General features: G+C 40.4%; 1 protein-coding gene across 1 annotated transcript in view; it reads left to right on the top strand.

Moving 5' to 3' along the window:
* The window catches only part of CSRNP3 (cysteine and serine rich nuclear protein 3), a 208,750-nt gene extending 193,843 nt beyond the window's left edge, over positions 1-14,907 (top strand). Inside the window, exon 10 of the mRNA XM_059167137.1 lies at positions 4,220-14,907. Coding sequence (XP_059023120.1) covers positions 4,220-5,296 — 1,077 coding nt within the window. The 3' untranslated portion in view covers positions 5,297-14,907. The remainder of the gene's footprint in view (positions 1-4,219) is intronic.
* Positions 14,908-25,537: the final 10,630 nt, after the last annotated feature.

Raw genomic sequence — 25,537 nt, 5'->3', positions numbered from 1 at the left:
CAAAGATTAGTTGACCATAGAGTTGAGGGTCTATTTCTGGGCTCTCTATTCTGTTCCATTGATCTATGTGTCTGTTTTTGTGCCAGTACCATGCTGTCTTGATGATGACAGCTTTGTAATAGAGCTTGAAGTCCGGAATTGTGATGCCACCAACGTTGGCTTTCTTTTTCAATATCCCTTTGGCTATTCGAGGTCTTTTCTGGTTCCATATAAATTTTAGAATTATTTGTTCCATTTCTTTGAAAAAGATGGATGGTACTTTGATAGGAATTGCATTAAATGTGTAGATTGCTTTAGGTAGCATAGACATTTTCACAATATTTATTCTTCCAATCCAGGAGCATGGAACATTTTTCCATTTCTTTGTGTCTTCCTCAATTTCTTTCATGAGTACTTTATAGTTTTCTGAGTATAGATTCTGTGTCTCTTTGGTTAGGTTTATTCCTAGGTATCTTATGGTTTTGGATGCAATTGTAAATGGGATTGACTCCTTAATTTCTCTTTCTTCTGTCTTGCTGTTGGCGTAGAGAAATGCAACTGATTTCTGTGCATTGATTTTATATCCTGACACTTTACTGAATTCCTGTACAAGTTCTAGCAGTTTTGGAGTGGAGTCTTTTGGATTTTCCACATATAGTATCGTATCATCTGCGAAGAGTGATAATTTGACTTCTTCTTTGCCGATTTGGATGCCTTTAATTTCCTTTTGTTGTCTGATTGCTGAGGCTAGGACCTCTAGTACGATGTTGAATAGCAGTGGTGATAATGGATATCCCTGCCGTGTTCCTGACCTTAGCGGAAAAGCTTTCAGTTTTTCTCCATTGAGAATGATATTTGCGGTGGGTTTTTCATAGATGGCTTTGATGATATTGAGGTATGTGCCCTCTATCCCTACACTTTGAAGAGTTTTGATCAGGAAGGGATGTTGTACTTTGTCAAATGCTTTTTCAGCATCTATTGAGAGTATCATATGGTTCTTGTTCTTTCTTTTATTGATGTGTTGTATCACATTGACTGATTTGCGGATGTTGAACCAACCTTGCAGCCCTGGAATAAATCCCACTTGGTCGTGGTGGATAATCTTTTTAATGTACTGTTGAATCCTATTGGCTAGTATTTTGTTGAGTATTTTCGCATCTGTGTTCATCAAGGATATCGGTCTATAGCTCTCTTTTTTGGTGGGATCCTTGTCTGGTTTTGGGATCAAGGTGATGCTGGCCTCATAAAATGAGTTTGGAAGTTTTCCTTCCATTTCTATTTTTTGGAACAGTTTCAGGAGAATAGGAATTAGTTCTTCTTTAAATGTTTGGTAGAATTCCCCCGGGAAGCCGTCTGGCCCTGGGCTTTTGTTTGTTTGGAGATTTTTAATGACTGTTTCAATCTCCTTACTGGTTATGGGTCTGTTCAGGCTTTCTATTTCTTCCTGGTTCAGTTGTGGTAGTTTATATGTTTCTAGGAATGCATCCATTTCTTCCAGATTGTCAAATTTATTGCCGTAGAGTTGCTCATAGTATGTTCTTATAATAGTTTGTATTTCTTTGGTGTTAGTTGTGATCTTTCCTCTTTCATTCATGATTTTATTTATTTGGGTCCTTTCTCTTTTCTTTTTGATAAGTCGGGCCAGGGGTTTATCAATTTTATTAATTCTTTCAAAGAACCAGCTCCTACTTTCGTTGATTTGTTCTATTGTTTTTTTGGTTTCTATTTCATTGATTTCTGCTCTGATCTTTATGATTTCTCTTCTCCTGCTGGGCTTAGGGTTTCTTTCTTGTTCTTTCTCCAGCTCCTTTAGGTGTAGGGTTAGGTTGTGTACCTGAGACCTTTCTTGTTTCTTGAGAAAGGCTTGTACCGCTATATATTTTCCTCTCAGGACTGCCTTTGTTGTGTCCCACAGATTTTGAACCGTTGTATTTTCATTATCATTTGTTTCCATGATTTTTTTCAATTCTTCTTTAATTTCCCGGTTGACCCATTCATTCTTTAGAAGGATACTGTTTAGTCTCCATGTATTTGGGTTCTTTCCAAACTTCCTTTTGTGGTTGAGTTCTAGCTTTAGAGCATTGTGGTCTGAAAATATGCAGGGAATGATCCCAATCTTTTGATACCGGTTGAGTCCTGATTTAGGACCGAGGATGTGATCTATTCTGGAGAATGTTCCATGTGCACTAGAGAAGAATGTGTATTCTGTTGCTTTGGGATGAAATATTCTGAATATATCTGTGATGTCCATCTGGTCCAGTGTGTCATTTAAGGCCTTTATTTCCTTGCTGATCTTTTGCTTGGATGACCTGTCCATTTCAGTGAGGGGAGTGTTAAATTCCCCTACTATTATTGTGTTGTTGTTGATGTGTTTCTTTGATTTTGTTATTAATTGGTTTATATAGTTGGCTGCTCCCACATTGGGGGCATAGATATTTAAAATTGTTAAATCTTCTTGTTGGACAGACCCTTTGAGTATGATATAGTGTCCTTCCTCATCTCTTATTATAGTCTTTGGCTTAAAATCTAATTGATCTGATATAAGGATTGCCACTCCTGCTTTCTTCTGATGTCCATTAGCATGGTAAATTCTTTTCCACCCCCTCACTTTAAATCTGGAGGTGTCTTCGGGCTTAAAATGTGTTTCTTGGAGGCAACATATAGATGGGTTTTGTTTTTTTATCCATTCTGATACCCTGTGTCTTTTGACAGGGGCATTTAGCCCATTCACATTCAGGGTAACTATTGAGAGATATGAATTTAGTGCCATTGTATTGCCTGTAAGGTGACTGTTACTGTATATGGTCTCTGTTCCTTTCTGATCTACCACTTGTAGGCTCTCTCTTTGCTTAGAGGACCCCTTTCAATATTTCCTGTAGAGCTGGTTTGGTATTTGCAAATTCTTTCAGTTGTTGTTTGTCCTGGAAGCTTTTTATCTCTCCTTCTATTTTCAATGATAGCCTAGCTGGATATCGTATTCTTGGCTGCATGTTTTTCTCGTTTAGTGCTCTGAAAATATCATGCCAGCTCTTTCTGGCCTGCCAGGTCTCTGTGGATAAGTCAGCTGCCAATCTAATATTTTTACCATTGTATGTTACAGACTTCTTTTCCCGGGCTGCTTTCAGGATTTTCTCTTTGTCATTGAGACTTGTAAATTTTACTATTAGGTGACGGGGTGTGGGCCTATTCTTATTGATTTTGAGGGGCATTCTCTGAACCTCCTGAATTTTGATGCTCGTTCCCTTTGCCATATTGGGGAAATTCTCCCCAATAATTCTCTCCAGTATACCTTCTGCTCCCCTCTCACTTTCTTCTTCTTCTGGAATCCCAATTATTCTAATGTTGTTTCGTCTTATGGTGTCACTTATCTCTCGAATTCTCCCCTCGTGGTCCAGTAGCTGTTTGTCCCTCTTTTGCTCAGCTTCTTTATTCTCTGTCATTTGGTCTTCTATATCACTAATTTTAACGATTTTTTACTAGTTTATCTAATATATATATATATATTTTTTACATTTTTCTTAGGTGTTTTCTTTCTTTAAAAATATTCTTTTCTTTACTTTTTTTTTTTTTTCTTTTTTCTTTCTTCCTTTTTGAACCTCTTTTTATCCCCTTTCTCCCCACTCACGATTTGGGATCTCTTCTAATTTGGTTAAAGCATATTTTCCTGGGGTTGTTGCCACCCTTTTAGTATTTTACTTGCCCCTTCATTTACTCTTATCTGGACAAAATGACAAGACAGAAAAATTCAACACAAAAAAAAGAACAAGAGGCAGTACCGAAGGCTAGGGACCTAATCAATACAGACATCGGTAATATGTCAGATCTAGAGTTCAGAATGACAATTCTCAAGGTTCTAGCCGGGCTCGAAAAAGGCATGGAAGATATGAGAGAAACCCTCTCGAGAGATATAAAAGGCCTTTCTGGAGAAATAAAAGAACTAAAATCTAACCAAGGTGAAATCAAAAAAGCTATTAATGAGGTGCAATCAAAAATGGAGGCTCTAACTGCTAGGATAAATGAGGCAGAAGAAAGAATTAGTGAATACAGGTTTTAAACCCCGGTTGACTCCCACGTTTGAAGTCTTCACTTCCCCTCTTGGTTTCTCTGCAGCCTGCGTGTCATTTGCTGTGGCGCAAGTGGGATTAAGTCATCCCAGACTCAGAGGGGTTGCGGAGAGGTACTGGCGTTTTCCGTGGTCGGTGAGAGTTCCACGGGGCTAATCTGTGTTCTTCCTTCCAAGGTGGACCGAATGTCTTTCCCTTGCGGCTGCACTAAAGAAGGATGTAGTAACACAGCAGGTAGAATTGAATTTAATCCGATCCGTGTCCGGACTCACTTTTTGCACACAATCATGAAACTTGAACTGGAGAAAAACCGGGAGCAGCAGATCCCCACGCTGAACGGCTGCCACGGTGAGATAAGCGCGCACAGCAGCTCCATGGGCCCCGTGGCGCACTCCGTGGAATACTCCATCGCAGACAATTTCGAGATCGAAACGGAGCCCCAGGCGGCGGTGCTGCACCTGCAGTCGGCCGAGGAGTTAGACTGCCAGGGGGAGGAGGAGGAGGAGGAGGAGGAGGAGGAGGAGGAGGACGGCAGCAGCTTCTGCAGCGGGGTCACGGATTCCAGCACGCAGAGCCTGGCGCCCAGCGAGTCAGACGAGGAGGAGGAGGAGGAGGAGGAGGAAGAGGAGGAGGAGGAGGACGACGACGAGGACGACGAGAAGGGGGACAGCTTCGTGGAAGGTTTGGGTCCCCATGCGGAGGTCGTCCCTCTGCCCTCCGTCCTCTGTTATTCCGACGGCACGGCCGTCCACGAGAGCCACGCGAAGAATGCTTCTTTTTACGCCAACTCTTCGACTCTGTATTACCAAATCGATAGCCACCTTCCGGGAACGCCTAGCCAGATCTCCGAGAGCTACTCCGAGAGAGATCCTGTGAAGAGCGGTACCCTCTCGCTGGTGCCTTACACCATGACCCCGGAGCAGTTCGTGGACTACGCCCGCCAAGCGGAGGAGGCCTACGGCGCCTCCCACTACCCCGCTGCCAACCCCTCTGTCATCGTCTGCTGCTCGTCTGCGGAAAACGACAGCGGTGTCCCCTGCAGTAGCTTATACCCCGAGCACAGGTCCAGCCACCCTCCCGTGGAATTCCACTCCTACTTGAAAGGCCCCTCCCAGGAAGGGTTTGTCTCCGCGTTGAATGGTGACAGTCGCATTTCAGAGCACCCTGCGGAAAATTCTTTGAGTCTGGCAGAAAAGAGCAGATTGCACGAAGAGTGCATCAAATCGCCCGTGGTTGAGACCGTCCCCGTGTAGTAGCCCAAATGCTTCTGGGACCGCCTCTTCTCTCATGGAAAGCACTGTATTTCATCGGATTTCCTGGGCCCCGTGGTGGTTAAAACGGAGGACCAAGAAAACCCCCGGACTGTGGTGAATCTTCCTGACTGTATTTTGTTTTCTCCTTTCTAGCTGCGTGACTGTGGCATTGCACAAATACAGTCTCTATGAGGATTTTAAAAGATTTCCGACTGTTTTGATAGAAAAATGCTAATTTAAAAAAAAAAAAAAGCCTATCTCGCAGTTGCCTACCTGTCAAACTGTGTGAAACCTGTCAAGCTGTGTAGATCAGAGCTCCAAGTTTTGGATTATCGGGCCTGTGCAAGATTGTTAACTAAGACTGGGAAAGAGTAAGATTTAGAGTCCTAATTTTAGATAAATCTGAAGATGACGGTGACTTTTTACTGTAAAAGTAATTATTGTAAGAAAAAGATTTAACCGTTCCATGTGTATTTTATTTATGGTAGCTAGAAGTCACGTTTTGATGAAAATGAACAGCAGCATGTTCTTTTAAGCTGAAGACACACAGTACCACCGAGCATGCCCCCATGGACTGCCTCTGGAATCCATTCACGTTTTTATGATCGTGACTGATCAGATTTGCAAATACTTTCTTAAGGGTGAAATAGGCCTATTTTTGCTATTTTGGACAAATAAATGAGTCTATATGTGCAGGTCCTTACACAGTTTTCTCTAAAGTTAAGAGTTAGGACAATCCTTTGGTGAGGGTCCAGTCATTGTCCTCCCTCCGTTGAATCCAGAGATGGAGGTAGAAGGAATTGCCTTTCTTTTTTAAACGGCATCATCTTGGTTCTTAGCTTGGACAGCACCTTTAAACTCTACTCCCCTACATCCAAATGCACTTTAGTGCCCCTTCATGGTACCTTGTGAGGGGTGGGGACTGAGAACCCTTTGAGATGAAAAAATTTAAAAAAAAATTTTTTTTTAAATCTGTAACTAGTATAATGTTCATAGAATTAATATAGAGGAATCATCCAATGATACTTTATGAAGGAAAAATGACCTATTTTCCTTCGCCACTCTGAAGACCTAACTCGGTATAAGCAGAGGAGGCAGAGGAAACCTCGAAGAGACACATCCTCAGCGACCAGCCTTTTCTACAGCGTGATCAATCCATCTCTACAAAATGAATATATAAGGAAATTTCCTTTTAGTGACTAGCTGATTGAAGGGGGGGCCTCTACCCAAATACTCAACTAGGCCTTACTTTTCTGAAGCGTTTTGATTTCTCTTGCCTGGGACAATTAGCAGAACAGTCCAGAATGCATTGAATACTTTCTAATTACCTCATGTTCTCTTATTAAAGGGGACAGATAGAAATTAAAAACATGCACTCCCCACCTTTAGATTATCTGCACTTGGTTCGTCGGAGGACTTCTAAGATCCCGTTTTCCTGTACATTAATTTACCTAAATAGTGTGTTCGACCTCCCCCCCCACAACGCAATATGACTATGCTAAGTCTGTTTCCTATTTTCAACCTTCTGTTGTTCTATCATTTCACATTTTATGCCTCTTTGAAATGTGGACATGCCTTGCTATTCAGTGACTGCATCGCTAATTTTTATGTCTTTTAGACTTAGGTGTTTAGAAATATGGATATAAATATATTGTAGATCTCAATTCCTTAAAAAATACTATTTTGTTTCATTGAACTTAAAAATGTTTGATCTCGAGAAAGTCCTCCAATGGAAAAGTTTCTACTAAAACTTGATTTGGGGAAAACATGTTTCCTCGGCAGCTCTTCCACTGTGCATTTGGTTCCTGCCCTGTCTCTACCCCTCCAGGGGGCCAAATTTATAACCATTAGTATTAACATTAAAGGAGCTTTGGGTTTGTCCTTATGGAAGTAGCAGTAATGAGGGCAGGGATGTGACTCTTGAATGATAAGCCCTTCAGGTTAATCAGATTAGGGTTTTGCTCAAATCTCCGTAGTATATCTCATGTTGTCTACAAAGTTACACTTTTTAGTGCTTGATTTCCAAAATTGTTTCCCTTATCAATACAATCTAAAGAGCACAGGCCCAAAGAAAAATGACAAGAGGCTACTGTTCCTTCATTTAGGCATGTGACAAAATCACATGTGCCCTATTTGGGGGATTGTTAAAAACCCTTGAAGTATTTACTCGTGAAGCAGTCAGCATATCTTGGAACACAGACTGTGGCAGTGGTAGGGCAGGGGAGAAGTGACCCTGGCTGGGGCAAAGTGGAAGGGTAGAATGTCCGTCCAGTTTCTGCAAGGATAGATACCTAATTTGGTTCAGCTTTGTATTCTCAAGAAGGTGGATGCCTACTTGTTTGTTTGGCTAGGTCTCTGTTTTGTAGCTTCATTTCCAAAAGGATGCTTAACCTAGAAACAGGCAAACAAAAAATCAGAGCTCTTTCCCCTGTCTGTCCGATTGGGGTTGAAAGTCGCTGTGCACAGAAGGATTAACCTTCCAAACACGATTTCCATTCCAAATTTTCATATATATAACCTAACCCCTAAACATCTCCCACAAACTGCATATACAAATTACCTATTAAAATACGCCCATAACACACACACACACACACACACACACACACACACACACACACACACGATGTATACCACACCCTGGAGAATGACAGATTTTAGGCAACGGCCGTTAATAAATACTGTATTTTTCCCCACCCTAGAATTTGATTGGGTTTTATGATTTAAAAAAAATAAGGTCTAGAAAAGAGGATAATTTGTAAAGCTCTAGTCTGAAAATGTTGGGTCAAAGTTGCAAATAATATTAATGATGGATTCGTTTCTTTGTTACTTCCTTTCCCAGAAACGCTGAAGAGAGCACAGTGTTCCATCTGACAATTTTTTTCCCCCTTAATAGCCCTTCTATTCAACAAAAACTGCCCACATACCAGGAGAGCTCCACAGTTTATCTAAGCTTTTGAAAATGGGGATCAAGCTGGATGCAGTCGGTTGGGGTAGTTAAGATCTTTATACTGAGACACAGCGACACCTGACCTGCAGCTGCTGTGTTGCCCCCATAGTATATCTAACCAAATTACCTTTTTTTTTTTTCCCCCTGACCTACAGCTTTGTAGTCATTCACTGCCCGTGGCAGAGCTTCGTGCTTTGGTCCCTGTTGTTTTAACACCGGCCCTATACTTTTTACTGAGACATAATTCCCAGTTAGAATCCTGACCAGATTGATTTGCAAGTCAAGTGGCTGGAGCAGCTTGCATTTCCTTTGTCATTCTAGGTTTCCTTTGGGAGAACGAAGTCAACGAAAGAGATTTACTTAAGTACCCCCCCTCAACGTTTAATCACCGATTATTAAGACATAAGGAAAACTTGTTCCACTCATGTCTTTTGTTAGCTGAATAATACAGTTTCTTTAAAAAGTCAACCTTCTATTTGTGATAAAAGAATGTTTTCCCCAGTGTCCCAGCCACATGTAAAATGTAAAAATAATATTGAGTCATAAAATCTTCACAGTCATCTATGGCCCAGCAATAGCCATTCCCACCCCCCTGCCCCCGCAGGTGGAGGCGGGGGGGGGGGGGACACTGTGAATTACAGAAACACTGGCCACAAAATAATCAAGAAAAAAAGAGATTATAAGTGATTATGTTCTTTTTTTTTTTTTTTTTTTTTTAACACTCTAACAGATGATATCTCGGCAAAATCCTGGTTTGGTTATCATTAAATAGGGAAATAGATATGATTTATTTGCTTTAAATTGATATGTCACTGCTTCTCTGATTAAACTTCTCTGATTAAACTGTATAAGTTTTTAATTCTTTGGTCTTGATATTTAGAATTTACTAAATATCAACTCTATCAACAACTATTTATAGAACACCTACTCTTTTAGAGGAAGTGTCCTAAGTAATAAAAAGAGGAGGTAAACACTACACATTCTAAGGGATTGTGATGATGAAACGTGGCATGAAATAGTCCAGCCTCACTGTAATTCTTCTAACTGGTGATTTTATACCATGAATTAGAAAAAGTGACATCAATCCTTGTCTAATTACATGCGAACTGTAACGAAAAGGATACTTCTTTTCCCTAAATTAATGAAATTCACTGGATGCTCTTTTTCTCCTCTCTCCTATCCAAAATTTCTGAATTAAATCTAAACTTAGAGGAACTGAATCGAATGAAGAGAGTTTCAGCTAATTGCTTCTTTGGGTTAGATCTATATAAGTAATGCTAAATTTATACTAGCAAACTCCTACCAGAGAGTTTCTAAAGCTGGTTGCCTCATGTATAAACCAGGAAACATTTCAGGAAAACTTTGAAACAATGATATGGAACATAATCCCTCTTACTTCTATTTATAAACAAACAGCATAAAAAATTAACGAAACCATAGTTCCAAGTTCCAAAGGCATTATTGCCCTCTAACCTGTAGAAAACAGAGGTCCTTCGGGCCACCTCACTTTTCCCTGGTGTTACAAAACCATCAAATGAGCAGGTGGAAAATGTACATTTTCAGAAGTTAGATAGAGACTGTTTTTTTTAAAAGGGACCAAGAAGCCTTCCACCTCTCCAAACACGACTTCACCTTCCCCTTGAAAAATGGCATCTGCTCCTTATTCTCTCACAGAGTTTAGAGCATCATTACCCTAACCAGTGTATAAAATACCAACCTTAAGTGGAAGTACCTTCTTACTTTCAAAGGCAAGACTTGGGTGTAATTTGAAACCAGAACTATCTGTGTATCTTTACCACAACTAACATGGAAAGCTTAAATCCTTAATCCCTTTCCATTCTAACACAAATTCACGACTTCTGATGATATTATTCTGAGATCTGTTAATTCGTGCTCAAGTAACTTAAATGTCGAAGCCACTTGCCACAGCTTCGCACAAATAGCACAGCTCAACAGATGTTTTCTGTCACATTAAGGAATTTAATTGACTTAATTTAACTGAATATCCGCAATTGAAAAGCCCACTAAAATTAGGGAGGTGTGGGTCGAGGACAGAATCTAAGTGTAATAAGTGGTAGTGTCTCCTGGGGAACAGGAATGTTTCAGCAGAGCTGAACAGCTAGAATGTTCACCAGAAAAACTAGATTTACAAGGGGGCAGCCCGAAACCTAGAAGGGGCAGTGACAATGCCGAAACGCAGAGCCCCCTTGGTGTTCCCATCTGCTGCCCACCGTCCACATCAATTACGTCTTACTCTCTAAAAATCATCTGATGCATAAAAAAACACCAGGCTCCAACACGCTAAATAGGCTATTTTTAAGATTCAGACACATTTCACATTAAAGTGACTGACAGACTATTGTCAAAAGTGATGAATATGGGAATAAAAGAGCTCTTTAATATTTTACCTGTCAAATCTGCATATTTAATGTGACTTTTTAAAATAGTCACTTCTAAGTTTTACTTCAACTCCTCTCAGCTTTTCAGCTAGACCATGAGACCCCCTTCCAACCAACCAGTGCTGGTGGGGTTTTTTGTTTATTTTCTTTCCTATCAGAAATTCAGACTCAAAACTTGATACAACTTGGGTTTTACCTGGTCAGTGATCCTGCAGTTGGTCTAACTTTGGGCTGTCTGGAGAATAGACAGAACGCCTTGGGTTTTTGATCTTTGAAAGTAGTAATTCAGACAAAATAATTAGAAGCAGGAAGGTGAATATAACCAGATTCAAAGCGTAAACCAGCCCATTCTTTATATGCAGCTACTGTAATCTAATTAACAGATAGCCTGGAATTTTAGTAAATACAGGTACATGTTACATTTGTGGAAAATGAAGTAATTTCAAAGATTTAAGTCATATTGTTGACTACTTTCTTTCACATGTGATAAATATATCACTCTACAGGGTAATTGTTTCTTACTTGCTACTTTATACCTGCTTATAATTCAAGAAAAGTCAGCTCTAGTGTGTCATTTTATTTCATCTCATAAATTGCTGGCAGAACTCCAGTTTCAAGAGAATATGATAGAATTTATTTTGGACAACATTTGCATTTAATGTGCTAATGATGACATTCCTTTCTTTGCATTACTTATTACCATGGTGATAATCAAATCAGTTTGGTAACTCTCATTTTAGTGACACGTATGAGGCCATTTCAGTATTTTAAGATAATGTATATTGATTCAAAGGATTTAGGAAAAGACAAATTTATGGTAGAAATTAGCCTTGCCTTGGTCTAAGTGAATTTATGTGGCCTGATTGAATGGTTTTAGTGGCGATTTTGGAATAACTGTTTTGCTAGGTATGCCTTTCCTTCTGTTTTGGCTTTTCCCTAATGTTTTTATCTTGCTTGGGGGTATCTTAAAAGTTACTTACTGGTGAGTATTTGGGAGGACATTGATTGAGAAAGTATCTCTTTAAAACTTATCTAAGCTATTCTATTCTAACTTTATCAGGTCTTACTGCCATGCTATATAAGACTAGAAACCCTACATCAGGAATGTGCCCTCCCAATATGGTTTTGCTGTTGTCTCTACATAGGAAGCCTATTCAAAATTAGATGTGAATTTTAAACTTTGTAACTTAATTTATCCAATTTTGGTTTACTTCTTTTTTATCTTGGTCAGCAAGTTTTTCCCCTAGCCATAAAGAAAGCCACCCATCTTTAAAACAAGTTCAAAGGAATTTGAAATTTTACTTATTTATTTTTAGAAATTCTATTTCAATATTTAAAAAAAAAAAAAAGGAAGGAAGGAAATAAAATCAAATTTTGAGTTCTCCCAAAGAGGAAAAACCTAAATATCTAAGCCTAAGAAATAAATTGCCTGAGGTTATTGGTTTTTTTTTTTTTTTAATTAAGTGTTGTTCCTTGGATGCTTTAATGATATCCAAATAATATCTGAACTTGATAGACTGTAAATTTTAGTAGTTGGCACAGTCATTTCCTTTGTACTATAATTAAATAGGGTCCCCTGCCAAAGGTTATGCTCTGAATCTTGATTTATTAGGCGCTAGTCATCCCAAACGGGTATCTTAGACTAGTTTAATCTTTTCACGGATTCTCAGAATGGCCAACTGTGTGTGAATAATGAAAAGTTTGAGATTCTTGTGTATTCTTCAAATTTTATAGTCTTGAGACTAGAAGAGATCTCCAGAGGTCATCAGTCTCATCCATCTATCTCCAGGGAGGACTGTCATTCAGGGATGCCCAACAGGAGAGATACCCATCTATTCTTAACATCTCTAGGGAAAGTGGTTTCCTTGGCAACACAATCCAGTTCTCTTAGGTTTTTCTCCCAATAAGAAAATATCTTGGCCAGTCTTTGTGGGCTAGGCACCTGGCAACAGTTGTGGTGATTTGGGCCATTGTCCCAGCAGACTCAAAAGACACTGAGTTCCCCCTTACTTTGATGATTATTGTATTTGATGACTCCATAAGTCTCCTAAGAAATTAGATTCTTAAAAAATAAAGATGTGAGTATTGAGACCGTGTTCAATAACACAACCTGCTTTCAACAACTATGAAGGTAGTTTTTTTTTTTTTTAATTTTTATTTTTTCATTTGTGTTCACCAGTGCTGGAATATCAAGAGGTAATGTCAAGAAAGGTGACTGTTTCAGATCCCCTGTGACAGACATCAGAGTTAGGATCAAGTGACTTGACTTGCTCAATTTTCTGAGAAGTGACAATGACATAAAGTGAGCATTTTCTAACTTCTTGCTTCTAAATAAGTACCTTCTCATTAATCTTTCTTTACCCTAAAATGACAAATGAGAATCTAAGCTTTTCCACTCCTTCTGGGGAAGATGTGACTAGTTTTGGAAAGTCTGCTGTGGAATAAAACAACTCCAGAGAATTAGTCAGCTACCATTCCATCCCAGCCTTTGTCCCCATGTTATTTAAACAATGGCTGCCTGCCTTCTCAGGGATCAGCAGAATGATTTAAAAATTTGTCATCTTGACAAGGCCTGAAATCGAAGGGAGGAGACTGGGAGGATGGTGACCCCCCCCCCATTCCGTCACTTGACCTAAGCATCCCCTGCAGCTTTCAGAGCATTTTCTGTTTGCTCAGAGTTGCTTCCAGCTCTGAGTCAGAACTAACCGGAAGGTGAGGAGCACTCCTAAAATCAAGGTTTCCTTTCTCCATGGGATTTTTTTCCAATCTAGATACAGCTGCTTATCTCCCCAACTCAGATGTTCTTGGTGAAATGATAGCTACATCAGTGTGGTTGTTCCCCACAAATAACACTGGGGGAAATAACCCTTTTTGCTTTATTAAAAAAAAAAAAAGCTATAGAATGTTTATGTAAAGAATGTTGAATAATTTGGCCCATGTTTTAATTGACTCTAGACACCTCTATGGAAATAAGTCTGAGGCGTAGTTTGTGAAACATGTTTCAAAAGTGTTTGATGTAAAATAAATGCTAGACATTTACAGTACAGACATAGTTAAAAAAATTAAAAACCTGTAGATTACAACTCTGTTCCTAAGAACCTCAGCCTTTATTGTGTCTTAGTAAAGTTGATCTGCTTTCATTTTAGTTTATTGCATTTCTGGTGTAATAGCCTCTTAAGATAGAACTCTTAATACATATGTACTGGTTAATGCCTGTTAATGCAGAAAATGGCACTTTGTTATTTCAATGTGTTTCCCTCAATGTCACAGGGTATATCAATTTGATAGGAAAAGGTCATTTGACACTGGTCAAAAATGCATTTTCCCCATTTAAAATATGTATGTATAATTGGTTGCATAGACAAATGGCACCTTTTGCAGTATTTTTATCTTGATCATAGTCTTAGATGTCAACTGTGTCTCCACTCTCCAGCTGCCATAAAATTCGGAACATTTGCAAATTCTGGTGAAATCAAGTGAGCTGAATGTAATGGTAGATCAAAGAATCCAAAGGACTTGAGTGTTATCCTTCAGTCTATGTTGAACCATTCGGACATTGGGAATGGTCTTTACACAAGGGAAGTCTTTTGAGAGTGTTCTTTTGTTTTGTTTTGGTTGGATTTTTTGGTTTGTTTTTTGCCGATAAAAAAAGTAATTTAAAAACCCAGTGAGATAAACAACTCACTGTAACATTTTTTTGACACTGTGCTTGGTTTTATCTCTTGGTTGATTTCTGTTATTACTTTTTACTCAATTTCAACAGTATTTCAATAGACATTTTCTTATTGTTATGTTCAATATAATCACTCAGAAAGAGTGGAAAGGGAAGAAAATCAAACAACAGTTCATACATACAATCGCTTTACACTAAAATGTCATATTGTATGTCACACAGTTTCTAGATTGATTTCTCTTGTGTATAAGTTATAACATCAAAGATGCCAAAGGGTATATAAAATAAGCTACAATAATATTCAACAGAACTTAACCTGGATCTTATGTTGTAATAATTTATTCATATTAGATGTAGTCTTCTGTATTTATATTTTCAGTATTTATTATGAATGACATGGAAATTCGTGTATTTATTGTGGCTTTTTATTGCAGTGTGCATATATATAAATCACAAATAAGCATTTTTAAGTCTTATCCTTAAGTTTCTTTTATTAGTGGCACTTGTATTATGCTGTACTTTTTATTATATATTGTACAATATCTTGTCCATTTGTTTGCAGCAGAGTAAAACCGGTTTCTAAGTTGTATCTATTGTTGCCTTCTTTTGTATTTTGTGTAAATCTTTTGTTCCCACATACAGAGCTATCACAAAACACGCAGGAATACCTCCCTCCCTCTGTGTAACAGATAGAGTCTTGAAACAGTGTGTGTAACCAGCTCCTGTGAATGACTTATTACATTATCATCTCAAAGACGTGTTAACTTTATTATGATTGATCCCTGAGTGGAGACTCTGTTAACATTTCTCTTCCTCAACTGTTCAACTCCTTCATCAAGTAATGATATGTGAACAAATATGAGGGCCAGAGAGGAACTCCCTATTCAAATGAATTTGGGAGGATATTTTGAAGAAGATAGATCCAATCTCTTGTGAATGGTATCCTGTAATACACCTGACTAGTAGTATTTTTGTTTTGCTCTGCTTAACCCAGACTCTGTGTGATTTGGTGCTTAGAATATGTGCATATACAGAGCACAGATAAAAGCTTACCTGTCTGGTAATGCTGAATTAAGGTAACCTTTTATTGGCAATAGAACAAAGAGAAAATGGATCCCTCTTCATCTCCTATTATATACAAGTCACTGTCCTCAAACAACGTGTTTTCCTACTCTTGGGACGCTAGATTTCTATCTTTTGTCAGTGCAGTCCTAATACGTGATTATGTGAACATCCTACAACTCCAATTTGATCTTGTTGCTCTCTCCTCTGATAGTCCTTCCTCACAACAAGATAAAATCCAAACTCTGAGATGCCCCATGAGATCACCCAAGATCTGGGCACAGCAAACATTTCCAGCCTTTGTGCTCCTCAAACTGTGTCTTTGTTTCGCATGTCCTCCTTCGCCCCCAAGACACAGACTGCTTAGACCTTGCCCGCTACTCCATTTTTCACCGCCTCTGTTCGGCATGCCCCTTTCAGAACACACACCCCACAACCCTGTTCTAGCGGCACAACTCTAAGGACCGTCTGCCCGTTTTTCAAGAGAAAACTCAAATGTCTCTTCCTTTATGTTGCCTTTCCGATTCTCCTAAAACTGGATTACCTGCTATTCTATACCCGGTCAGGACATTTCCCTTCCCTTTCCGCTGCACTCCCTTAGTTAGGTACTTACTCCCTCTACAGGACTCCCTGAGAACAGAAAATGTGTCTCTTCATATTCTTGGCATCCATCTGTTTAGTGCCTAAAACAGAGCAGACACACAAAATGTTTGCTGATATATTTGCGGTACAAGAAGGAAGGGTACATTTACCGGAGTCCAGATGAGGGAAAGATGGCTGGATGAAAAGGAGGAGAAGAAGTCAGACTCAAGGGGAGGGAGAATTTCACCTGGTAGAGAACATTCCATAGTCCACGTTATGGATGAGCTCGAGGAGAGTCTGAGTCAGGACCAAGTCACCCCCTTCCGTGCAGGGCAGAGGGACGTTGATAAGAGCAGATGATTTACCTTTGGAACAAATGAGCAATCAGCCGAGAATCAATTCAGATACTGCAAAGCTCTGAGAACCAGTCCAAAGAATCTGACTTTTACACTTCTGGAAATAGGGAGATCCCAAAGACATCATGAATCAGAGGAGTTGTTGTGTTTGGCAAGATGAGAATGCCACAGTAAAAATCTTCACTGTAGCTATTGCAATCACTATTCTTTCAAAATAATAATAATAATTAATAATAATAAAAATAATTGCAGAGAGCCTACCGTTTAGAACACTGTACTAGACAATGAGAGGGCAGTGGTGCACAAAACAGGCCGCCCCCCCCCCCCCCCCCGACCCCAGACCAGCCAGGATAGGGGTCTGGGTGATTATGGCAAAGAAAAGGTCAGTTATTTGAAGCTCTACTGAGGTGTGAGAGATTAACAGTAATGACAAGAGGGGTGCCTTTGAACTGAACTGCGATGCAGATCTGACAAGGCCTCAGGCCAACTCGCAGGGAGCCCCAGAGCCGATATGGCACACTGGAGTTGTCCCCTAGTGAGCCAAAAATGTCAGATCTTTAGGTTCCCACCGTGACCAGTCACTGGGTGTGAATACCCTAGGTAGGTCATGCTCTTTGAGCGAGACATCTCTCTGCAGCTGAGGCCATCCCCCAAGGAGAAGTTTGCTCTGATATCAATTTGGGTGGTACAGCTCCACGTCAATCACATCAAAAGAAGAAATAAAGACATGTAACAGTTACGAGATTCACCTAAAGTTTTGAACTTAGATTGAGGGGGGAAAAAAATAAATACATATACTTACCAGTACCATGGTTAGGAATTCTCTTTGTTGGAATCTCTCAACAAAGTCTCTGCTAATGTGCTTTCTCCTGATGGTTTCCATGCACAAGCCCCCTATGATTACCACCACCCTGTCAGGATGGAAGAGCCTCTGCTTCTTTGTCAAGTTTTCACTGGTAAAGCAAAGCAGCAAGCCAATTACTGAGATCATTCAGATGAAAATTTTACTTTTGCCTGAATTAGCCAGAGAATTGAAGCATAAATAGACCTTTTCACTTGACTGATTGAGATAATTGCCTCACTTTTCTAGGGGAGACCTCTAGCAGGGAGGCTGTGTTTGGTCACCAAAACATGTTTGTAATATGCATTATTGACTTTTCTTGAAACAACGATGCTTGGCTAGGTGCCACACAAACGCTGGCCCTCATGAAACAACACACAGTAATACCATACCTGGAAATACTCAACGCTTGGCGTCTTTCATTTGGGGCCAGCCCCAAAACACACCAGCTCAGACCTCCAGAAGAAGTAAAATGGCATCTGGGGGGTCTGGGAGGAGGCGGCAGAGCAGGGGGTTGGCTTGGTGGCTAAGATTCAGGAAGTGAGAATTAGCTCCAGGTGCATTTGAACAAATGGCCTTTCCTGAAAGGAGTGGGTAGGTGGACTTGAAAGGAACATGTAATTTCCATTTATTATTGGAGGGGTGAGAGGAATTCATAAAGAGACCCGAGTAGGGGCAGACATTAGAGCAACAGCAGGACTCAGATCACAGCCTTCGGCCTGGCTCCTGTGGAACAGAAGCTTTCTCTAGCAGCGTGGTACGAGGGGGAAGAGAGATTCCAAAGAAACAGCCCCGCGTCTGAGGTTTCCGCAGCCTGGACTATGTGGTGGCCTGCTGTTTCCACCACACGGTCAGCGATGACCTAGAAAATTCACTGAAGAGCAAGATACGCATCAGAAAACCCCTCACAAACTTGAATTCTAGGAGAAATGGTCGGCATGTGTCTGTAATTACTTTGGGATGGCTCCCCTTGCTGGCCGACTGGCAGAACGTCTTAGATCCTGAATGCGCGTGGGAGGACATCCCCGCTGAGGCACCCTATGGAACTTCTAAGTTCTCTGCACTTAAAAAAGGAAAAAAAAAAAAAAAAGTGCTAAAGTAGATTGTATTTTCCGAGTATCAAGGTATACGAAGGGAAATCTCAGCCATAGAATTTGTAAAATCCAGCGGAATTATTTCCTGATTTCTCTATTTCTTTATCTTCAGTGGATGTTTAAAGGGCTCGGTGTTAGGATTTGTGATTATAAAATAATGACTGCTTTAAATCTTTCCGTTTTTAAAACTTTTATAGCACATCGAAGGGTTTGAGGTGATAGATGAGATACACAGAGGACACACACACACACACAGACATTAGGATTATTATATCTAAATGAGCTGCCTTTTTTAAGGAGACACAATAGGAAGGCTGCTATTGTTCAAAGCTATCTAGAATTTCATTTAAAAAATTGCTTGGAATATAGCTTTAATTGTGACAGCTCTTAATACTTCAGAAATTTATTCGGCTTTTTAAAATATCCACGTCATTCAGAATCAATTATGTGGAACGTAAAGTTAAACCATTTATGTAAAATAATAAAAATAGGGGTGCCTCCGTGGCTCGGCCAGTTAAGCGTCTGACTCTTGATCTCAACTCATGTCTTGATCTCAGGGTTGTGAGTTGAAGCCCCACAATGGGCTCCGTGCTGGGTGTGAAACCGACTGAAATAAAATAAAATAATAACAAAATACGTATCTTCCAAATTTTTCCCCAGGATTCCCCCACAAAATGATATTAAAAATATCAGATAACTGTACTAAGTGTATGTCAGCCACTTTCCCATAGTTTTTGTATGTGCCTATTTATTAGAATATAAGAACTGGTATATTCTCTTAAAATTTTTAAAAACAATTTTATATACAGGTATCATCAAATTTTTTTATGTACATTTTGTCATCAAGAGATCTAAGAAGACTAATTCAGTCGCTAGTACAGGGCTAGTTTTTTGCTTTGATCTAAGCCAAGATTAACAAATCTTGCTTACAAGACAAAAGATACTGGCTGGGGTGGGCGGGGGGGGGGGGAGGACAAACCTTTAACTGATCATTTTATTTAAGCCGATCCTACAATAGATAGGATATTCTTGAAATTAACACATTTCCACTCTTTCGGTTTTATTTTTATTTACGTTTATTTTAGCATACCCGCTGTATTAGTTAAAAGATTCTAACATATGCTATGTTTAGAGGCAAAAGAGCCTCTTCCATCTCCACGGTTTATCTTAAATGGGTGAGGCACGGGCGCGAAGCTGACCTGAGGGTGTCTAGAGTCTGGGGTAGGCTCCACCCTTAGAATCGTCGCCGCCTGCGGGAGGGAATGTGGCTAATCGGGTGCTGCTTCTTTAAGGTTTCTAGCTAGAAGTAACACATGCCAATTCCCTGCCCTTGCATTGCTCAAAATAAATCATACGCACAGAAAGAGAATTGCATTTTGCTTCCTATCGTCTTACCTGATTCCCCACAAAGGTACTTGGATTATTAAAAAACGGGAGGAGCTGGGTAATGCCTCCTACTGGGTGCTTGAAAGAACGGAAGCGTGACGGGCACCCGCAACCACCAATAGCATTCAAGAAATGAGGGACTTTCTCTCGATGCAGAAAAAGGGACAGTGCTTCTTAGCTGGGAATCAAACACAGAAACAGGATCTAGTACGATTTAAAATGTATACTTTGATTTTCTTTTCTGTTAACAGCAAGACGCCTAACATTGCATCTGCTGATTAGGGTTTAACATCTGAATTTCTTTCCAGGTCCTACTGTTTACTGCAATAAATTGCGCTTAACTAGAGCTCTCTGGGGATTTCACAGTGATTAATGAGACCGTGGGTGGGGCCGCTCAGGATGGCTGGGAGGAGAGGGGCAGCGGCGTGAGAGCGGCTGCTGTCACGGCTCCCACCCCAAGCTTGAGCGTTGCCATGGTGACAGCTGCCGCGGGAACCCCCTGGGAGCCCAGCAGGCACACTGGCGGCCAGACCTTTGTATCAGACAGGGTACTACCCCCAGTCTTCCAGAATCAGCATAATGAACTCAGCAGCCAGGGTGTTTCTGCTCACTAACCTAGGGGACAGTCTATTCTTGTTTGAACTGTCACTCCCCAGATGTCAATTTGGAAAGACAGTCTATTTTCTCTTTTTTCCTGTCCTCTTCCTCTCGGCTTATTTTCATATCACACCCCATCATTTTTCCCCCTCACGTTATTGTTATGTCAGTAACAGTTATTAATAGAGCAATTCACAGATTTAGATACAATGGAAAATCCAAAGAAACAAATAGAGCCTGTCACACGGCGCTGACCCATAGAACTTTCTGTGATGATGGAAATGTTCCAAATCCGTGCTATTCAATGCAGGAGCCTCTGGTCACGGACGGCTACTTAGCACTTACAGCCTAGATGGTACAACTGAGTAAATTTTAAAATTTCTTTCATTTAATTCCTTTTAAAGATTTTATTTACTTATTTGACAGACAGAGATCACAAGTAGGCAGAGAGGCAGGCAGAGAGAGAGGAGGAAGCAGGCTCCTTGCCGAGCAGAGAGCCCGATGCGGGGCTCGATCCCAGGATCCTGGGATCATGACCTGAGCTGAAGGCAGAGGCTTTAACCCACTGAACCACCCAGGCGCCCCTAATTCCTTTTAATTTTAATTGAAATAGCTGCATGTTAGTTAGGCTAGGACTATTGTACTGAACAGCACAGTTCTAGAATTGTATTTCAGCCCTGTGAGTTGTGTCGCCTACAGCTGGTCAGGGAGGAGCCATCCTGAGCAGCGTCCTTGCACTTGAAGTAGTGTGTTTATTATCTGCTCTAAAGCATATAGTTGTTATTGCCACATAAGGTATGCCTTGGCCTGCTCTCGCCGCCTCTTGTAAATTTAATTATGCAGCTTAAGAAAGATGAGGAGAAGGAGATGTGATGATTTGGTTCATTACAGGTAATAATCATCTAGAAGCAACCCTTAAGGGGTAAGATGTTACAGTTTCTAAACAATATATTAGCAACATTACTATGATTCTGCAAAAGAACCAGATCCTAACTAAAACTCACCAGTTCTAGTCCCAGATTTTATGCTAGTTCACTGTGTTACTTAGAAAAGACACATAGCAGAGGAGTTTTTTTGGCCTAAAAATTGTTTTCTGTATGAAAAGGGAGACAATAATATTCACAATGTGTTTACTAATATGACAGAGACTTTAAATCTCATTTATTCCTTTTAACAAATTCGTAAAGTAAGGATTTTTACGTACATTCCACAGAGGTGGAAATTGAAGCTTAGGAGGGGTAAGGGGTCAACACTTCCCAGTAGTAATTGGAAGAACCAAAAGTCATTCAACCCTGAGTCTGTCTCCAAAGGGCAAGCTGTGCCTACAGAATCTCATTAGACCAGGTCTGACCTCACTCTGAAATCTCATCCCTGAAGTGAGGTCCAAAGTTTACATATTGAATGAACTTTGCAAACATCTAACTGTAGAATTCTTGACTGTACTCCATTTTTAAAAACATAATAATGACTGTAACTCTCAGCAACTTCTTAACCTGGCACCCATCTGTGGTGCCCTAATTCGGGGGGTATTGAACCCTGGCTTCACATTAGAATTATTTGGAGAGTTTTAAAAAATTCTAATGCCAGGGATCCTTCTCGAAACCAATAAAATCAGAATCTCCAAGAGGAATAGGTCCCAAGGATAATCTATTTCTCAAGTAAGGGGCTCCTGGGTGGCTCAGTCAGTTAAGCATCTGCCTTCAGCTTGGGTCATAATCGCAGGTTCTTGGGACCAAGTCCCACATGAGGCTCCCTGCTCAGTGGACAGTCTACTTCTCCCCTTGCTCTGCCCCCCACCACCCGTGCTCACACTTGCACTCATGCTTTTTGTCTGAAATAAATAAATAAAATCTTAAAAAAAAAAAAAAAAGAGGCCCAAGTGATTCCAGTGTACACTTGGGGCCGAGAACTGATGTAACAGATGCTACAGAAACCTAGTGGCAGAAACCTGGCTCCTCTAAGCCACCTGCTAGATCTTCCTGGACCTGCCTCCAGGAGAAAGCCCTTTGGTATCTTTTTTTTTTTTTTTTTTAAGGGAGCAAATCTGTGTTTTTTTTTTATAAACTTTTTTTTAAAATATTTTATTCATTTATTTGACAGAGAGAGATCACAAGTAGGCAGAGAGGCAGGCAGAGAGAGAGAGAGGAGGAAGCAGGCTCCCTGCTGAGCAGAGAGCCCGATGCGGGACTCGATCCCAGGACCCTGAGATCATGACCTGAGCCGAAGGCAGCGGCTTAACCCACTGAGCCACCCAGGCACCCTGTGGTTTATTTTTTTTTAATATTTTATTTAATTATTTGAGAGAGACAGAGATAGTGAGAAAGAGCAGGAGCAGAAAGGAGGGGGAGAAGCAGACACTCCACTGAGCAGGGAATCTGATGTGGGGCTCCATCCCAGGATACTGGGATCGTGACCTGAGACGAAGGCAGTCACTTAACCTTAACTGAGCTGCCCAGGTGCCCTAGTCCTTTGGTATCTTAGTATGTTTCATTCGTGGACACATGCTGGGAGAAACTCTCAAGCCATCTCACACAAGCTTCTTTTGACTACTGACTAACCATGGAGCCAGAGGAATTTTTCATTCGAAGCCTCTAGGCTCAGAAGCTTTTGTCAAATGCAAAACCGGAAGGAAAGCAGTGCAAAGAGTGTAATTATCTGACGGGAGAAGGAAGGACATGCCAGCTTGGTTCTTAATTCCTCTCCATGTGCATGGGTGCTGTACTGATGCATGTCTACGTTCCCAACGCTTCAGGGTTTAAAAGGCTTTCCAGCTGGCAGGTAGTGCCATAGGAATGCCAGTATTCTGAAGCAGGATTCTCCCAAAGAGCAAAGGAGTTTAATAAGTAAGGTGGTTTGTAGACTAGAAAAGCAGGCTTGCCCATACTCTCATACCTAAACCAACTGCCTTTTGTTTTTCTTTGATCCAAGTTCTAAGCAGAAATTTCTCTTACCGAAAAAAAAAAAAAAAAAAAAAGCAATTATACACCAAGTATTCGGTAGCCCTCAACACAGCTTAACTCTCACGTGATTTTAAAGAGCTCAAAGTTTATGTCAATATACTGTTTTACTAATTTCACTCCTCTACTCATCCTCAAAAATTTTAACTGACAATGGCTTTCTCAACAGCAGCAATTCACAAACTTAGAGGGTCTTGTTGGAAATGCACATTCCTGGAGTCCCCGGGTGACTCAGTGGGTTAAGCCTCTGCCTTCGGCTCAGGTCATCATCTCAGGGTCCTGGGATCAAGTCCTGCATCAAGCTCTCTGCTCAGTGGGGAGCCTGCTTCTCCCTCTCTCTCTGCCTGTCTCTCTGCCCACTTATGATCTCTCTGTCAAATAAATAAATAAAATATTTATTTATAAATAAGTAAATAAATAAATAAATAAAATGTGCATTCCTGGGATGGCTCAGTCCGTTAAGCTTCAGTCTTCATCTGCCTTCAGCTCACGTCATGATCCCAGGGTCCTGGGATCGAGTCCCTCATCCGACTCCTTGCTCAGCAAGAATCCTGCTTCTCCCTCTGCTGCCTCTCTCTTGCTTGTGCTTGTGTGTTCTCTCTCTCCGACAAATAAATTAAATTAAATTAAATTTTAAAAATACTAAAATGCATATTCCTGGACCCTATTCCTGGAGGTCTAGAAAGGGACTCATTTGAAATCTGTATTTTAGGGATTTCAGTAAACCCTGATAGGTGCTTGGGCAGGCTCAATCGTGGTCCTCTAAAGATATCCCTACTGTAACCTTCAGAACCTGTGAATAAATTGGCTTAAATGGCAAATGGATCTTTGCAGATGTCATGAAATTAAGGATTTTGAGATGGGAAGATTATCCTGGTTTCCTCTGTGAGTCCAGTGATCCCAAGGGCCCTCATCAGAGGGAACAGGAGGGTCAAAGTCAAAAAAAGGCAATGTTACATCGGGACCAGTGGTGGCAGTGCTGTACTCTGATGATGGAGGAAGGAGCCATGAGCCAAAGAATATAGATAGTCTCTAGAAGCTGAAAAAGGCAAGGAGACAGATTCTCAGATCGTCTCCTGAAGCCTCTAGAAGAAATGCTGTTTTGCTAGCATTTCTTGATTTTAGACTTCTGAGCTCTAGAACTGTAAAAATAATAAATTTATATTGCTTTAAGCTCCTAAATCTGTAATCATTTGTTACAGCAGTAATAGGAAACTAATACAGTGATCCAGGAAATACAACATTAACCCAGATAAGACACTTGGTATAGAAATCAGGTTCAATGCCTCTTTTTCTATAATGAACAGGAACCTAGAACAGGAAGGGTGAAGGAAATTATTCAACTTCACTCAGACTTGGGGAAAGTCCAGGATAAAAGTGGTTCTTAGTTTGGTTCTACTCTATCCTGGCATTCAAGTTGTCCTTTTGGATCTAGCCCAGCCTCTTCTGCACTTTCCTCTTCTTCCTCTAGCCTTGTTCCTATGGGCAAAGCAAACTAGTAGATACATTTCCCCCCCTGAATAAGCCACATAATATGCATTTCACTACCTTGGTATATATAATTCCCTCCTCAAGCCCTTGCATTCTTGAGCAATGAGGTTCCTTCAGGGTCAGTCCTGCCTCTCCCCGAGCTATTCTGCCTCAGAGGAGCACTGACTTCCGACCTCTTTGGTGTTGATGCAACTCTTCTTTAGAGATCAGGTTGAAGAATCCCCAGTGAATCTATTAATTCCTCAGTCTGATGATCTGATTAGCTCTGGGCTTGCCGGTTTTCCCTAAAGTAACAGTGAGGCAAGAATGGATGACTAAAGAACTTTAGTCTAAGTCAAGTGCCTCGATTTTTAAGTTCTACATCTTTATGAATTATCTTCAACTTATTTTAACAACTTTTAAATAATAAATTTGAATTACTCCTGTTGTTTGTATAAATAGATACTTTCCTTGTTCAACAATTAAATTCTTGGGGCGCCTGGGGCCTCAGTTGGTTAGCATCAGATTCCTGGTTTCAGCTCAGGTCATGATCTCAGGGATGTAAGATTGAGACCTGTGTTGGTCTCTGCCCTGGGCACAGAGCGTGCTTGGGTTTCTCTCTCTTCTCTCTCTGCTCCTCCACGCTCTGTCTTCCTCTCTCTAAAAACAAAACAAAATAAAACAAAATGAAAACAACAACAACAACAAACACTTGATTACAATAGTTACAAACAACAGTTACTTGATTTATAGATGGCAACCTCGATATTTCCATCTCAGTGGAGTAACAGACTTTTTGACACGTATTCTCTATTGAGACATAATCCACAAACCATAAAATTCACCATTGTAAAGTTGTTTTCAGTACATTTAC

Source organism: Mustela lutreola, chromosome 3 (genome assembly GCF_030435805.1).
Source record: "Mustela lutreola isolate mMusLut2 chromosome 3, mMusLut2.pri, whole genome shotgun sequence".
NCBI lineage: Eukaryota > Metazoa > Chordata > Mammalia > Carnivora > Mustelidae > Mustela > Mustela lutreola.
This window is presented reverse-complemented; position numbering and strand designations above follow the sequence as displayed.